This window comes from Coffea arabica, chromosome 10c (genome assembly GCF_036785885.1).
Source record: "Coffea arabica cultivar ET-39 chromosome 10c, Coffea Arabica ET-39 HiFi, whole genome shotgun sequence".
Lineage (NCBI taxonomy): Eukaryota > Viridiplantae > Streptophyta > Magnoliopsida > Gentianales > Rubiaceae > Coffea > Coffea arabica.
The window spans coordinates 12,711,214-12,729,656 of NC_092329.1; the positions used below are offsets into that span (position 1 = coordinate 12,711,214).

Below are 18,443 nucleotides of genomic sequence, written 5' to 3' on the forward strand. Positions count from 1 at the left end.
TTCTACACGATTGACTTTCTTGTCTTTATTTAACCAAATAAGAACATGTAAAGTTCTTGGGTTCGCATGGATTAGGTATTTTTAGAAGAGTTTTTATAAAAATGTAATATTATATTTGAAAAACTTTCTACTGAAAATAATCCATATTAGGCATGTCAATGAATTGAATCTTATCTAGATCCAACTCAGATTCAATGCATTTGAGTAGGATTTGAATTTAATTTCTCATACTCAGACCTTACTCAGATCCAAACCCTATAAAAGAATTATAGGTTTGGGTAGGGTTTGATTTTTTATGATCTATATCCAAATCCAAACCCATACCAGATCCTATCCAGATCTATGTATATATAATTAAATTACATATATTAGTCAATTTATTAAATATTCTAATATTTTATAGTCATTGGATCCAATACAGTAAGATTTCATGATTGTTTTCTTTTTCAAACTAATCCTAGTTGTCATTGTGATTAGTACAATTTTTTTCAGAAAAAAAGGAGTAAAAGTAAAGGCAAATAAATACAGTTGAAGTTTTAAAAATAAATAGAAGTAGTCAATAATAGTTATTTTTTTGAATTTATAATATTGCATTCAAATTCTCCAATATTAATTTTATTATTTAAAAATAAAAATTGGATTGTATTTACATTTTTTTTGAAATCTTTATATTTTTAATATATTTTTACTTTAGTGTGTTTGAAAAAATACAACGAATACCCATTGAATATCTAGATCCATGAGAGTCTGAATTTGGACTTATTTTTTCAGACTGTGAAATGTTTTTTGATTGACAATAAGTCTCTCAGTAACGGTGATTGATAATTTAAATTGATGCTTTTGATTTGAATTGAAACAGCAACAATTCTACTCGGATGCAAGCCGGAACAGCAAGTGCATTATTCCCACCCGACTTCATTAGACCATACATACCCCTCTGCATTCCAGCTGCTTATATGACTTGCCCAACAGCACCTGACCAGAAAATTTTTGCGCCAGCGTGCAACTGTTGCTTCGCTAGATCAGGCTGCAAGCTATATCAGTTTGATGGGACTGTGATTTGTACTGCAGATCATGAAGACTTCGATAATTAATGGACACAAGAACTTGTAGAAGTGGCTACAAGCTACAAGCTTGTATTGCAATAAATTGGCCCCTTGGGGATTAATTATTTCATATCCTTGTTCTGTTATATACTGTTTTACCATGTATGAGCGCCTAAAGCACACTCGATGATGTACGTGCAACAAATGAAGTTGAAAATTTAAGTAAAGACTGTTTTTCTTTAATTTTCAACACCAAAGAAACCCCAAACCTTTCCCTTTACTTCCTAACTCAATTTCTTGGGGCATCCAAATCCCCCACCAGCACTTGATAAGCTCAAGCCCATGAATTTTATTTTATTTTTTCTCCAGTTGATGTAATATTAACATGTATATATGGTGGCTATGAGAAGTACTAGACTATCAGATGATGCTATATCTCCTATTGATAGTCATGATAGTTTTTATCTAATAGCGTGCATGTGCTTGATTATCGTTTTTTGTGTCTGTGGATATATTTGATTATCTTTTTTTGTGTGTGTATATATTGTTAGATTTCTTATTTAGCGTGGGAAGTAACTAGTTTCCTAATTGGATTTAGTTACTTGAAATAGTAGTCAAGTAAAACCTTATTTAGCAGGAATTAGATGCTATTTCCTACTCTATATGAGTTTAGGAAATAATATTGGTTTCCAATTGTTATTTGGTTTTTTTTTGCAGTAATGTTCTCTATAAATAGGTGGGTTGACATACTACACAAGAGACACACAAGACACACACAAGGAGACACAAGGGGCATCATGTAGCCTTATACATGGGGTGTGAAAGAGGGTTCTTGGGAGATGAGAGATGGTATACAAGGGTTGGGATTGGATTCAAGTTCTATTTTTGTATAGTGTTTTCCTCTCATAATAAAGAACAGGTTTTTCTCCGTGGATGTAGGCTCAATGGTGGAGCCGAATCACATTAAATATTGTGTGTCGTCTATCTTTCATGCTTGTGACTTGTTTCTCATTAAATTGTTATGCACTTGATATCTCAATAGTCGTTTGTTCCGCACCTGGATTCTAACAAGTGGTATCAGAGCTTGGTTGCGAGACTGGCCTACTCAAGGTTCGTAGTTGGATCCTAGTTAACTATTGAGATCAAGTGGATTGGTAGTTGTTACTAATTGAACAATTTAATGGGTGGTATCCTTGTTTCAATGACTTGTCAAAAAGCATTGATGGTGAAGGATGAAAAGTCGAAAAGTATGGAGATGCTTGATAGTGAATCTAGGCAGGTGATTCAAGGGTCAAGAAAAAGGTGGAGTCCAGTGTTGATTTTGGACCTGAATCGGTGGAGACTTTCTCACACCTCCAACGATTGATACTTCATCCCGATGGCTTTTAGATCTCAGTTATGTTCTTTGGGTGGTGTGGCACGTGTCCCAAAGAAACAAAGAAATCTAATTTTCATGCGCCAGAAGATTCTGACAGATACGAGTTTTTCGTTTTAGGTGGAGTCTTGGAAACCACACGTGGCGAGACAGTCCTAAGGATGGGAAGAAGTATGGTAATTTTATCACTTGGTTACCTCAATGGTTAGGGTTAGAGCTCAGAAAAGGGGATCCCGGATTGCAAGTGGTGGTGAGAAAAAATCCTACAAAGGGAGATGGTGAATTGAGACACCTTCTCATGAGTCAACTGGAGGTTGGACTCGGGGTAACTATACATATTCATTTGCCAATTGAATTAATTTGGTGTCAGGACTATATTGATTCGGATGTGTAGTTTGGTACCATATTATTTGGTAGTTGAAAGCAAATGGTTGCTAAAAGAAATTTTCGGCAAGGTGGAGATTTGTTAGGAAATTAGCTTAAATTCTTTTAGGTAGATTTCTTATTTGGTGTGGGAAGTAACTAGCTTCCTAATTGGATTTAGTTACTTGAAGTAGTAGTCAAGTAAAGCCTTATTTAGCAGGAATTAGATGCTATTTCCTACTCTATATGAGTTTAGGAAATAATATTGGTTTCCAATTGTTATTTGATTTTTTTTGCAGTAATGTTCTCTATAAATAGGTGGGTTGACATACTACACAAGACACACACAAGAAGACACAAGGGGCATCATGTAGCCTTATACATGGGGTGTGAGAGAGGGTTCTTGGGAGATGAGAGATGGTATACAAGAGTTGGGATTGGGTTCAACTTGTATTCTTGTATAGGGTTTTCCTCTCATAATAAAGAACAGGTTTCTCTCCGTGGATGTAAGCTCAATGGTGGAGTCAAACCACATTAAATATTGTGTGTCGTCTATCTTTCATACTTGTGGCTTGTTTCTCATTAAATTGTTATGCACTTGATATCTCAATAGTTGTTTGTTCTGCGCCTAAATTCTAACATATATATCCAATACTCATTTATTAAAGTGATAATTGAGTGAAAGTAATTCATTATTGGCCAACTTCATATTTCAACTTGTAGAGCACTGATTTCTTCTGACATAGCTTGGTTACACTCTTGATATTTTATTAGCATTGGAAAAAAAGGATGGTCCAGATGACTCCACAACAGGTTTAGAGATATGATTTATTGAACGACTAGTGTTTGTGTTTTGGTTGGTCGTGTGACAAGGTAACATATGGTGAGTTCGTTTGGGTAGAACAAAGGCTAGCTGCGGGTTGATTTAATTCTACTACTGGATTAATGCCTACGAGATTATGACCAGGAGTTTGTCCAAGAGTTAAAAAGGCAAAGAAGAAATAGGAGATAAGTCAGGAGAGGTCAAGGGATTGGTGGATAGTGGATTAGATTGAGGAGTGGTGATTAGTGGACATTGGATTAGGTTGGGGAGTGGTTAGACTCCTACATATTGGGGATCAGACCAGGATTGTCAATATTAGAATGATTTTGACAAGAAGGGCCAAGAGTTATCATTGGTTTGTGATAGGAGATGTGTATAGGAGCCATTGGAAACATAAATTGGTGAAATAAGCCAACGTAGAATGGAATTGGTTTGTCTTTGACCTGATACTGGTGGGGGTGGACCAAGTATAGAAGGACCAAGAAATGGAAAAATTCCTCGAAACGAACATGTCTTGCTATATACTTCCGATTATTTTGAACATCAAGACACCGATAATCAGGATGAGAAAGACTGTAATCCAAAAACTTCAGGCAAGGAGGGATCTATCACTGTAATCCAAAAACTTCAGGCAAGGAGGGATCTATATCTATTAAATTAGACATGGGCAAAGCATTCGATAGGATTGAGTGGTTTTTTTTAGCAAAAAAAGATGTTAGACATAGGTTTCCATCCAAAATTTGTTGACATTATTTTCCATTGCATCTCTACTGCTTCATATTCTTTCTTACTCAATGATTCTCAATTTGGTTTTCTTCGACCTGAACAAAATGAATTTAAAAGCGTCAATTTAAATTGTCATGGATATGCTTAGCCAATAAAGAATTGAAATTACATACTAGAGGCAGTAGTTCGCTATATTGGCTGTATGCAGCCACCTTATTACGCCCAAATATTTAGGAATGTCCCTGATAGAAATGGTATTAGGGGACTAAATGATTTTAAATCCCTTAAGCTGTTAACGTTCATCATAGTGCATATTGATGAAGATATATATATATATATATATAGTACTTTAATCAACGCACTACCTTGATCAATAATAGATTTGGATGACATTAAAATTACCAAAAGTATTGATCTCACGATATTGGTCAATATCATATCTAAGATGATACGTATTCATGTAGTGGAAAATATAATTAGAAAACTCTGAGTTGGAATGAAAAAACTTAAAAGAAACTGTGCTAACCGCAAAGCAGGAGAGTGATTAGACCAACTTTGTTACCAGCCATGTTCAGGTGATTATGCAGCAAAGCCCGATGGGTTCAGCAGTGTGATTTATAGCACAAAGGATCATCACCAAAAAAAGAAAGAAAAATTTTATGAACACATAAAAAAAAAAAAAAAAAAAATTCCCCAGAGACGTACACGGAACGGAACCACTCTCAGTCATAGCTGGAATTTGAGATATAGCTGGAAATGGGAATTCATGCTAATTGAAACGTTTTCTTATCTTGTGGGACTATTATTGGCTCGTTTGGCAAGTAAGTTTTTTGGGTATTTGTTTAAAACTTTACTGTAATTTATTGTAAAAATTGTAGAAAAAAATTTTGAAATGTGTAAATTTTTGAATATTTTAAAGTGTATAGTTTAAAATTTTTGAAAAGTTTTTTGAGATTACTGTAAATAAAGTTGTTAAAAAACTTATAACAGACAAACTTGACCAAAAACTTGCTTGCCAAACAAGGCCATTGTTTATCAAAAGTCAGCAGCTGCAGGGAATTCAATTTTCACACGTAATAACACAAAGGTTATTATGAGGGTTGGGCAGTACAGTTGAAATTGGGCACTGCAATTGAGTGCTGTTGTTGAATTTGTTTGAAGATTTGATGTACATTTCTGTATCATATATATATATATATAACCGGAAATCTGTATTTGAATTCGTCCACCTAGCTGCCCTGAGTTGTAAATTATGTCTTCAAATGTGGACACAACATTCAAAAGTCCTCCACAAGGCTAAGTGCAATGAGATGCTAATCTGTAAGATTATCCTTGCAGAAGTATTTGACTTAATTGCATCTTGCTAGCATCGAAATGAATATTAGTTAAACCAATGGACTAACATCAGCACGTGACCGCCAGGGAGGGGCCGATGCGATTAGGGTCTAGTACGGTTCGATCTGATTTTTTTACATTATTTGATGTACAATTATATTATATTATTATATTCGAGATAAAAGCGACATATATGAATAAAATATTTGACATACATCCAGTATAACATGATAATGTATTTGTATAACAAAAATTTAAACATGTAAAACGACCGAACAAAACCGTACAAAGTACAGTGCATTGAGTCCTTGTCCCGACTGATATAAGAATTTTGAAGACACAATAGCAATGTATTCAATGTAATCTTTCGGACCATGTAGTAGCTCTGTATAGCTCTTGAAAATTCGCCCTCAAGAACGACCAAGTTTATGAGGTTACGTCATGTAGTAAGTAGGGCAAATTCCACTTTACCCCCCTGTGGTTTAGCATTTTTCACATAACCCCCTTATGGTTTCAAAAGCTATACATAACCCCTTTATGGTTTGGATTAAAGTGTCAAAGTAACGGAAATAGTCACTCGTAACGGCGACACCTAAAATGTCAAAAATACCCTTATGTAAGGTTGAAATTTATGTATTAACCAAGGGGGGTTATGTGTATATTTTGAAAATCATAAGGGGGTTATATGGTAAATTATTAAATCATAAGGGGGTTATATGGTAAAATATAAAAATCATAGGGGGTTAATGTGTCATGTATTTATAAGGGTAATTTCGACATTTTAAGAAGTTCCGTTACGAGTGACTATTTCCGTTACTTTGACACTTTAATTCAAACCATGAGGGGGTTATGTATAGCTTTTGAAACCATAGGGGGGTTATGTGAAAAACGCTAAATCACAGGGGGGTAAAGTGGAATTTGCCCTAGTAAGTAGGATTTATCTTCCAAGCACTCTACCAATTAAGCACTTGGTTTAAGTCCATAAGGTCTTGAAGTTAGATGCATACTTTCGAAATTCTAAGGGCCAAGATTAAGTTTGAGTAGTAACTTTTGTCAAAGTCCTAATTTCTAATAATGAGCTTCAGATTTAAAAAAAAAAAAAAAAAAATCTTCTGCTCATGATAACTCATGAATTTCTTGATACAGTAGATTTTTAAAAACAATCAACTTTAGTTATTAACCATTTCAGATCTTATAGATTTGAGTTCATTGTTTCGAGTCGTTAACTATTCTTTTCTCAATAGTCATATTGGGATTTTTCTTAATTTCATTTTGATTGTCTTTACCTAAAAATTGAGGAGGCCTGTTGCTCAATTATGCTCATCATTGCTAATCTTTTCCACAAATCCGCTAATCTAACTTGGCAAATTAAATTCTTGAGAAACTGTTTATAAAATTAAGATAGCTCATAAATCCATCAGGCATCCCTGATCTAAGCCCCCACTCCAATAATAACTCCAGATTTTCCTTTGCTTATGGAGCTTTAGGCCAAGAAATACATGTTAATTATGCTGCACTCACTACTGGTGCAACAAATTGCACAGTAGAACCTGCATACTTCAAAAAAATGTTCTTATTCCTCTCTTGCCATCCATATATGCCAAAAACTGTGGCTGAAAATACCAATCTTCTGAGCTTATCAGCAAAAGAATCAACATGTTTACTCTACCAATCAACTTCCAATTGCCAGTTCTTAATCTTTCTATAAAACAGACGCATTCTTTGAACTTTGTCCCAAACACATTGTGAAAAATGATCAATAGATTCAGTAATCTGTCCACACAGAACACAGATTGGGGATACATTCTGAACACGCCATCTACAAAGTCTATCTTTATTGGATAGCCAACCATAGAATAAACGCAATTTTTGAGTATTATTTCTGATCCATACTAGCTTGTGCCATCCCATCCCGCTCTGAAACTAGAAGGAAAAATTTCTTCATTGCAGATTTAATCGAGAACTCACCTGTGAAAGAAGCCAGCTAACTCAAATGAGCCTCTCTATGCAAATATTTCTACAATGAAAACTAGTTTTTCTGCCCCGCCCCTCAAACCCACCACAAAAAAAAATCAGATCATGTGACTTCCAAGCTCATTTAAAGTATATATTTATTTCATGATAATCTTAAGAAGAAACTCAAAACATGAATTTTAGTGGTTGTATTTTAAGAACAAATGTTAATCATAATTTGCAAATATTCAAATTAAACACAATTTATTCATTGGCAGGTGGAAAAATTTACAACACGCAAGTCTGATACACAATCAAAAGTTCTACCGTACACAATCACCGTTATGAAATCGTAACAATGCTTCTTTGTCGAAAGCTCATTAGGTGCCAATACAAATCAATGTTCCATTGGCATAATAAAGCTTGCAGCCTCGCTGGAGGACACAACAGTTGCAGACTGGGGTAAGCTGCTCAGACCCTGAGGATGGGCAAGTCGTATAACCCTCTATTTTAAAACAAATCTGTGGGCAAAGTTTTGCACTTGCGTTAGCCACCTTGCTTCCCAGAAGAATTATTGCTGTTGTATAAAAAAAAAAAAAAAAAAAAAAAAAGCAAACGTTAACATTAAGTGTAAAGTGTCTTATTTTTGGGCTTGTGGAATGGTAATTTATTAAGCAAAGTGAGCAAGAACAGTAAAACTAATGTTTTATTTATTGTAAACCAAGATTAATGAGAAATTTTGATGTAAAAACAACTTCACATAACTCTATTAGCATCCATATTTTTATGAGGAGTTTTGCTTCAAAGCAGCGGTACCTATGGCTGTAGTCTATTTATAGCAAGGATTGGACCAAACTAGTAAAAACATATGTATAATGAATTCCTCCTTTAGAGTTAAATTCAACAGTGAACAATGAAGATTTTGATAAACTCAATTGACTAATTGAGGTGCTTAAAACTGTAGCGAGGAAAAGAAAAGTATCTGGAATTACAGGAAATTCAAATTCACACCTAATTAAGAAAAGTATCTATTATAGTTAGGACATTCATTCAAAGTCCAAGAAGAGGAAAATTGCAAATAAAAGGACAAGGGTCCAATGGTCAAAGGACAAAGGTCCAAAGAGTATAAACAAATGCTGAAAGCATATCTGCTAATGTTTAATATGACATCATTTCCATTTCTAGGGATACATCAAAAGTAGCACATTTCAAACAGCAAACTACGAGCATCAATGTCCTCTAATATAAGAGCGTTGCCATTCTATGTTCCCTGGAATTTTGCCTCTGGATTTGATCCACTAATTGCTTCCTTGTCATTGCAATTTGGATATGTCTCCATCCTATTTGAGCAGCCTTACTGATTGTTAGTTTAACAGTCTCTGCCATGTCTTGCGGCTGATCCTCTGAGCTCCTTTCCTTCATTGCCCAGCATGCCAATACAGTTCCTGATTGGTCTTTTGCGATGATTCCCATTCCTGCCTTTCTGGGACAGGCTGCGTACTTGGATGCTGTTGCATCTTGGATCCATTTGGCTGCTCATAGCTGTCCTCCTAGCCTATCTATTATTGTCTCCGTTATTAAGAAGAATCGAGTAATATCAGTTAAATACCTAACATCTGCTAAAAATTACAATTACCCTACACGTGTTCAATTGCTAACTTTCTATCATAAATATGGGATTAATGACTTCAAACTACATAAATATTTGTCATACATGTCTTAACTACGTTTTATCATTTAAATTTGTTTGGGTACTCACTTGAAAAATTACCCTTCTCAAAAGTTGTAATGGTTTTTGGTCTTCAATTTTTTGAGGTTACAATGGAAGACAACCGGCTTATTTCCTCAATATTTGGTCCATGCTGCCATCTAACTCTCCCCTAAAATGCTGGAAAAATATGAAGCTAGCTACTCATACTTTTTTTTTTATTCCGAATTTCCTTGCATTTTGCTACTTGTAGAAGATTGCACATGTTGCCCTAGGAATAGCATTTAGATGTCTATTAGAAATTTCCATCCGCAAGCTTATAATAGCCAGTAGCAAAAAATGAACGCTAATGACTAGGACTAACCTTAACTAATCAACACCCTATTCACAAGGAGAGTAACAACTCCATCTCTCTCCTTTTCTGTCCCCTCACCCTTCTCCTTTCTGCAATTTTTCAAATTGTCCGAAAAGATATTTCATCAATATTTTCTTGTCCAGGTGATCTACCATTGTTATTTCTAATTAGCTCTTTGGTTCCAATCATAACTGATCAATGCTCCTCATTGCACTTTAAAAACAACATGTTTCCACGGCCCCTTATACTCAATAAACCTTCTATTATCAGGGTTCCCAATTCCTTGTTTGCCTAACAATTCCCTTAAAATTTGCATTGCATGTCTACTAGATTTTGAAATTCTTATTTTTAATCACCTCAGAGTTGATCACAGAAGATTAGTTGGTAACTAGTCATAGAATATTGATCTGTATGATTTTGTCAGAAAAAAGTTATTTTTGTTTATTTCTTTTCTTTTATTTTTTTTAATTGCTACCATGTTGAGCTAAATGGATTTCTAAACTTACCCATTGATTTTGGTGCAATCTGCGATTTACATAATTTATTTTCATTTTCTGTTTCTTCTTCAGGTTGAAGAGCTGTGATGGATGCAATGAGAGGACAAGGAGGCATTCAGATGCTGCTAACTGCAGAACAAGAGGCTCAACAAATTGTTTCAGCTGCTAAAAATAGTAAAACATAATTCCTATTTTGTTTTCTAGCATATATAGTCATAATTCCAAAAAATTCCATAACTTCCTGAAATTCTACGAAAAATATAGCAACATGTTTGTTCTTTTTGTCCTTTTTGCTACTTCAAATGAACTTTTCTTGCAAATCCTGTCTTGCCCTTTTGTCTCTCTGGGAATATTACAAAATAGATGACTAATTAATAATTTTTTTCCCCACAGGCAAAATGGCCAAGTTGAGACTGGCCAAAGAAGAAGCTGAAGGCGAAATAGGACAATATCGTGCGAATTTGGAAGCAGAGTACCAAAGGAACATATCTGAGGTTTGTTTTCATTAGTTTAATACTTTGATCAGCCACTGGAATTTCAAGATTGATCCTATGGAATTCCTTGTTTGTCAGTTGAATATTTGAATGGCTGTAAATCCCTAGATGTTCCCTATCTGACTTACAGAAAAGTGGGAACTCCGACTTCACATTGAAACGTCTTGAGACAGAAACTGAGACCAAAATTCGGGACCTGAAGGACTCTGCCTCAAAAGTATCGGCAGATGTTGTTGCAATGCTCATCAAGTACATCACAACTGTGAAAAATTGATCCATGAAGGTATGTTCATGGTCATCATCGTCTAACCTCATATTGCTTTTGATGTTCTTATATTGAATCCCGAATAGAAAGTTTCTAGTTCGAAAGTGTCGTTCCACCGGAACAGAAAATGAATATTAAACAGAAAAATAAAATGAAAATAATATAATACACACAAGTGTGGAGGGTTGAGGTTCGAATAGTTCGCTTTATTTAAAGTGATTCAAGAATTTATCGAAGAATCAACTCTGGTGCAATAGGATTTCTAACTTATTACTCCTAAAATACAATAGCAATGTCATTAATTTATACAACTAAAAGAGTATAACTCCAATAGCATGTTTTTTCTTACTTTACTATACATGAGATAGAAAAGTAAAGATTTCTTCGAACTCTGAAATACAGCACTAATAGTCGTAGTACTAGTATTCTTTGAGTTTTCTGTCTCAAGCTACAGACATATACATAAGTGATGAAAAGCTAGAAAAAACATAAGTTGCATTAATAATAGCATGCCAGATAAATGTAGGCGTTGGGGGAGGGTTGGATTGGGTGGTATGGGGGAGGGGGTGTAAGCAAGAGGTCTCGGGTTCGAATCCTCTCGCTTACACTAAAAAAAAAAGAAAATAAATATAGGCGTTATTAGCTGGTTATTCAATTAGTATTAAACTTGGAATCATAGGTTACATTGTTTCTGTAAGTGAAAACCTTTAATTTTTTTATTATAAAGGTGAATTAATCAAAATCAGTCAAATACTATAACTCTCAAAAAACAGTTATTGTAGTTCTCTACTTATGCATTTAATTATCTTTTTAAAAGGATTTCTTTCATGAGGCACTTAAGTACACCTAAATCTCACCTAGCCTTCCATTTAAAAACACACACTAATAATTATTAATCTACCTTGCATTTATATAGGCTCCTTATTTAGCTTTAGATTTTCAAAATATTAACAATTGAACTACATATATAATGAATGTCCATTGGATACTCGTTAAATAGACTCTTAGTAATATAATCCAACAAAAATAATCCAATAAAAGTTACAGCTCATATGTCCTGCAATGTCATATCTAAGTAGCACAGTTTGATTCTTGCTTCCCATAGAAACTTAGCTAACCTCAATTCGGATTAAGCACGGGTTTTAGAGCAATTTTGACTGAGAAAGCATTCATTTGGATAGGCTTTGTTGCCATCAAACTTTCCTCTCTTGTTGTCTGTGTTTCACGTTCCTTTGAGATAAACAGTAAAAACAAACGAAAGATGTTGATTGTGTGGGATGAAAATAAAATAGGAGTTTTCTTTTGTAGAAGGAAAAAGTATGCAATTGCTGAAAATCCTTATTCACAATGCTTAAGCAATAAAGCAAATTAATGTTGATCATGAAGCAAATATGCAGGCGGTGATGCTGATGGAGTGTGCAATTGTACAAAGGGCAAATGCAAAGCAATAACTTGCAAGAGGACATTCAACGGAGCTGGTCAATAGTGATATTTTGACCTTTTTGGAGATCTCTGTTGCCTGCTCTAATAGTCATTTCAATCTATTATCTCTACAAGTGGATCTTTTTTCTGATTCGATCTTATTGTTTTTTGCAACAATTACAGCTTTGTAATTTTCTATTTTAGCCTAGTCGGTCCAGTATGTTTTGCCTCTCCATTTCTTGGCCCAGGAGGAGCGTTTTATAGCTTTTACGGAAAAGATGTTGGAAAAAGCACATTCTGATAGATAAACCTACTTAAAACCTACAACCTTTGACGCATTGAAAAAATTTAAAACAAGAAGCACAACATGCTGGTGATCTTAAAGATAGATAGGCCAATTGACATAGTCACCAAATAATTCAAAGAAATCTAAACTAGGGGCCTTTGGGTAATTTTATTTTATTTTTGGTTTATGTTCTTTGCCATGAACGAAATAGAATGCTTGTTTTGTTAATCAGCAAAAATAGAACATAAACATATTTGGTTCATAACACCATTTGAGAAACAAATAATTACAACTATGTTTGATTCGATGTTACAAAATGATTAATGAGGTTAAAATATTAATATAATGTAACAAATTAATATAATATTAAAGTTAGCCGGTAATTATGGACTGGGTTTGGGCCAAGTTAATTTCAATTTAAACTGGGTCTAACCCACATAATAGTATCAATTAAATATTTCATATGTTCAATACTTATACACATTCAAAATAAATAAGATTATATAAAATAATTGTGTGTTAATCTTAAAGCATTTTTCATTTAATTAAGTAACATATAATTAATAAATTAAGAATTCATTTAATTAAGTAGTATATAATTAATAAATTGATACATATATGTCATAAATATATGGGTTTAGTACTTTTTACTTATATCATATGAGTAAAACAATTTTTAAATCTTAAAACATATGATTTTTTCAAAAAAAAAAAAAAATTTTGAAGCTAACCAATTTCAACCCAAAACCCATTTTAGAAATACGGGCGGAGACAAGCTTTACATGTGTGTGCTTTTAATGGGTTGATTTCAGGCCTAAAAGTGAGATTTATTTTTTCCTTATTTTGGGTTTGGACTCGTTGAAGCCCAATTAAAAGCAAACCATAAGCGTTAACCGAGGACGGGTCAAGTTGGTCCAGATCATATTAGGTTGTAACGTGTCAAATAGGATAAGGTGTCTTGTGGGATAATCAATGGTGGTTGAGTGAAGATATAATAAACAATTTACAACGTTAATTTATTGATTTTTCATTTTAGATGTCCTTTAAACAAGTAAAAACAACATATTGGTGTTTTAAAAACAAGTCTCATGTTCATAAATGTTTCTCTTTTATATCAAAATACGAGCAGTTTATTAAACGTTGTTTTTTGTTTTTGTTTGTCAAATTCTATAAATAAAAATATAAAACACCAAACATAAGCATTACCAAATAGTATTTCATGATTTTTATCAAACTTCAACTAGGCATAGTATGAAGATTACCAACCTAACTGGGAAAAAAATACTGAATTAATTAGTGTCATTATTTAAGTTCATTGCAGTTTTCTTCTTTATATTTTAATAATTTCTTAAATTTTAGGTCTTCAAGGTCATTTTGATCTTTCATTATTTCAAAGCATTTAGAAAGAGTCTTATTTAGCTATTTGATTATATTAAGAAACTTATTGAAGTCTTTGTTAAGAAAAGTTCCACAGAAGTTCTAAAAGCATTTTGCTTATGTTGTTGCTTAAGAAATAGGAATCTATTCACTATAGGATCCTATATTTAGATGATCGATGAATTCCTATAAGTGCACAGGGTCGATCATAGTAATAAATTACTTGGAGTATTCCAAGGATGAACCCACAAGGACGAGTTAATTTTCTACTTTAATTATTCTACCAAAATAACAAAATTTAAATTCAAGGCATTGTATTTTCTAACTAAGCAATAAAATAATAATCAATTCAAATAAAGTAGTGGTGAGAATACAATAAACGCAAGTCTAAGGTTTTAGGCTTTAATCCAAATTTTGAGTTAATTATCTAGTTAATTTTTTTAACAAACCATGAATGCATCACATAATTGTATTTTAGATTATCTTTTGATACGTTTAAAGTGTGCCTAATTAAATCCTACATCTCTCTCGAGATCGCAAGTATTCAATTAAACCCTTTAAGAACTTTAGTGATATAAGTGCGTCATATAAATTCTAACCTACTCTTGTGATTAGGTTAAATATGTTTATCTATCTAGTGCACGGCTTTATCTTGCCTCTCAGTTTGAACAAATCCAGAAATTATGTCTATGGTGATTAGGCATAAACACGTAATTAAAATCAGGATAGATAAATCATAATGAAAAGCATGAATTAAAATCAAGATAGATAAATCATAACAAAAGGCAAGAAATTAAATTAGAAAAATTATTCAAATTCTTTCATAAAAATCCTAATCCTAGAAACAGTTTAGTTCAACATAATTAGGAAATTAAAATCACTAATTCAGAGAGTTGCTACAAAGATAAGTAAACAAGTAAGAAAACTTCTTAGTTGCTTGCTTCAACCTTCTCCCCGCGTACTCCTTGATTTGCCTCCGTTGGATCTTGATCTCTAGAGGAAAATTATGAATAGATGTTAAAACTAAGTTAGGCTAATGTTTGCTACCCCTAAAAAGGTCCTAGATAGCCCCTATTTATAGTTTTTTAAAGTAGTATCCTAAACGGGGTAGAATTGGGTTTATTATGGCTGAAAAAAGATGTTTTTGCGCATTTTTCCGATAAACTCCAGCGCCAACTCCGGCCTAAACTCCGGTACCGGAGTTGGGACTAGAGAAACATTGGCTAGAAGACTCTAATCGACACTAGCACTAGTTATAACAGACTCGTTGATGGATCGCTCGGGATCCACGCATGGATCTATTTTGAAACCAAAAAACTCTATCAACGAGACTAAATCAGTTCTTGCTCAAAACATGAAAGTTGTAACTCTTTAAATGATAGATTGCCATTTTGTTATTTATTTTATAATTAATTTCCCCTATTACCTTACAAATGTGAATTAATTATCAGATTCTACTCATTTTTGGCATTTGTGCTTTCTGCAGGGAGTTGAAACAAAAAAGTAATAAAAAAGTGCAAATTCCTCACTACATTGGCTTCGAGACGTCTAGCGTTGCAAAGTGGGCTACAAACCATGCCAAAATTGCAAAGTGGGCCAAAATTGCAAAGTGGTGCACCTTCGGATTAGTCAAATTAATTTTGACGGTAGTTGGCAAAAGAGTTTAAGTAGTAATAGGAAACAAGAGTCCAAACAGAGATTGTTTCTTTATCCAATGGTCAATCACGGCAGACAAGGAAAAATTTGGGGGCACTTCCTTTTTTCTTTTTTTGGTAGTTTCCAAAGAGGGGAAGGTCATGAAAGACTAGGAGTCTTCATTTTACTCCTCTTGGTAGGCAGATAGGAAGGAGGGATTTAGATAGGAAAATAGTAGACAATCTTGACTACATGGGGATTTTGACCTTTTTGTCCTTTTGTGGCTATTGATTCCATCGTATGTGAGAACCCAAGAAGAAACAATTAGTCATTCTTTGTAGTTTTGCTTTGTTCTTATTCCATCGAATTGAATCATCTCAATTGAAGACAATGTCCGCGACAAGTATTTCTACAATTTTGCGTGGGTTTTTCTCGACGGAGATGAAATAAGTCTATACTTCTAGTCAAGGAGCAACGGAGGATTTGGTTCGACTTAAATTGTGAGATCTAACTGATTTTATTTTTCCTATTATTTTCTGGTATTCGTATATTTCCTGCTTTATTTTCTTATGGTTGTTGTATTATGCAATTGTCTCAGGCCCAGATGTTAGATTAATTCAATAACCTAGAGCCAATTAGAATAATTAAATCCGTAATTGTTTGACTGTTCTAAATTAGTGGCAACTAGCATAATCGGGGTTATGTCAGGAAAATATACGGGTTAATTTGTAAACAACCCTCATAGCTTGTTGTTTGGTTAGAATATGATTTCTCTAAATCTTAAAGCAATTGTGAATTTAATTCTATGGTCGTACCTAGGATTATTTTGCAATTAGGGCAATAGCTAACGGTCATAACTTAACTATCAATAATTACAGAGAAATTGATTGTCATCACTCATTTGACAACTTGTTTATCAGTTTATATGTGGAATTATTTTTGCATTGATGATCAATTACGAGATCTAACTGATTTTATTTTTCCTATTATTTTCTGGTATTCGTATATTTTCTGCTTTATTTTCTTATGGTTGTTGTATTATGCAATTGTCCCAGGCCCAGATGTTAGATTAATTCAATAATCTAGAGCCAATTAGAATAATTAAATCCATAATTATTTGATTGTTCTAAATTAGTGACAATTGGCATAATTGGGGTTATGTCAAGGAAATATACTGGTTAATTTGTAAATAACCCTTGTAGCATGTTGTTTGGTTAGAACAGTGTTTCTCTAAATCTTAAAGCAATTGTGAACTTTAATTCTATGGTCGTACCTAAGATTATTTTGCAATTAGGGCAATAGCTAATTGTCATACCTTAGCTATCGATAATTACAGAGAAATTGATTATCATTGCTCGTTTGACAATTATAACTTGTTTATCAGTTTATATGTGGAATTTTTTTTGCATCGATGATCAATTAGAAGCACCATTTCTGAAGTTGCTTCTTGACTAGAGCCCGTCTAATACTATTTGAGTTTTTACAGTTTATCATTTAATTTTTATTTAATTGTAATATTCGATTAGCATAGCTTATTCTCAATATCCATAAAATCCCACCATAACTTGAACTTTAGTAAAAATAAATTACTCCCAGTCCCTGTGGATTCGATCCTGCTTATCATTATCTACAGAAATTATATTTTATTTGAGCAGGTATTTATTATTGCACGGGCTCGATAACCTGTCATTAAATTAGATTTCCAATACCATAAGAACCATATCATTTGGAGGTTTGGACGTTGAAATATGCCAAAAATACTAAGAACTAGTCAAAAGAGTATCGCAACAAAACTATACTTGACTATGAAAACACGAGGACTAAACTTTAATGTCATATAAGAATTGTAGATCATTCTCTTAGTTTCAAAATGAGTTAAGAATCATCTCAATTCAATCTCGGTAACTCAAATTATTGCCAAAATATTGAAACATGTGAATCTTGACAAACCCCTTGCACTTGACTTTTTCTTTTTCATTGCTTCTTTGCGCCACGTTTTTAGTCCGCTTTCTCTTCAATTGAGCCCTTGACCTATTAGAATAATATAAGAGCAAATTAAGTAGCTTCCATTCAAAATAAAGTTCAAATAATATAGTTTACTAGCAATTTATGCATATAAATGTATTAATTACACTCTAACATTAGGATACCACTAAATCATTTTCTTTTTTTTCCCCTTTTTCTCCACAAAACTATCCATGTACTTTTAATTCACAACCCCAAACTAGCAAAAAAAAAAAAAACAGTTTGAGACCGCATTTAGCTAAAATGAATAGTGACGATAATTGATTTAGGGTTTGTTCTCAATTGATTTTAGAAGTCTAACTTTAGCTTTAGATTTATGAAAAACTATTTTTTGGTGTTTTAAACTGATTTTAGATATTTTTTGGGTCTAAAAAAAGTTGAAAATTAGAAGCTGGTCTTGAGGTGCTTTTTGATTTTGATTTTGGCCTGCTTTTTCATGTGAACAAAATTACCCTTTAATTTTCAGCATAATTACTAAATTACCTAAAGATTAGATAAATTTTAATGGTCTTTCTATCTTTTTCCTTTTCTCATTTTACTTCCAAATTGATCTATGTATCGCTTGTTTTTCTCATCCATCATTTAATCTTTATAAGAAAATTATTAATTACATCAAAATTATTTAATTAGCACAAAAATTCAATTGTGTAGCATATAAGGATAATATGGTCTCTTTTTTTCAAAATTAGCTTTTTAACTTTTTGAGAACACCAATGCATTTATTAAAATGACTTTTTTTAACAATAAATTAGAACACA

General features: G+C 33.2%; 1 protein-coding gene across 1 annotated transcript; it reads left to right on the forward strand.

Moving 5' to 3' along the window:
• Positions 1–10,267: 10,267 nt before the first annotated feature.
• LOC113714341 (V-type proton ATPase subunit G-like) lies at positions 10,268–12,493 on the forward strand. The gene is made up of 4 exons (XM_027238143.2): positions 10,268–10,355; positions 10,575–10,675; positions 10,806–10,958; positions 12,338–12,493. Exons 1-3 carry the CDS (start codon positions 10,268–10,270, stop codon positions 10,947–10,949), a joined length of 333 nt encoding a protein of 110 aa, XP_027093944.1. The 3' UTR covers positions 10,950–10,958; positions 12,338–12,493.
• Positions 12,494–18,443: the final 5,950 nt, after the last annotated feature.

Coding starts and splice junctions, on each gene's coding strand:
- LOC113714341 (XM_027238143.2), top strand. CDS start 10,268: ATGGATGCAATGAGAGGACAAGGAGGCATTCAGATGCTGCTAACTGCA. Junction 10,356..10,574: donor TGTTTCAGCTGCTAAAAATA/GTAAAACATAAT, acceptor TTTTCCCCACAG/GCAAAATGGCCAAGTTGAGA. Junction 10,676..10,805: donor ACCAAAGGAACATATCTGAG/GTTTGTTTTCAT, acceptor TCTGACTTACAG/AAAAGTGGGAACTCCGACTT.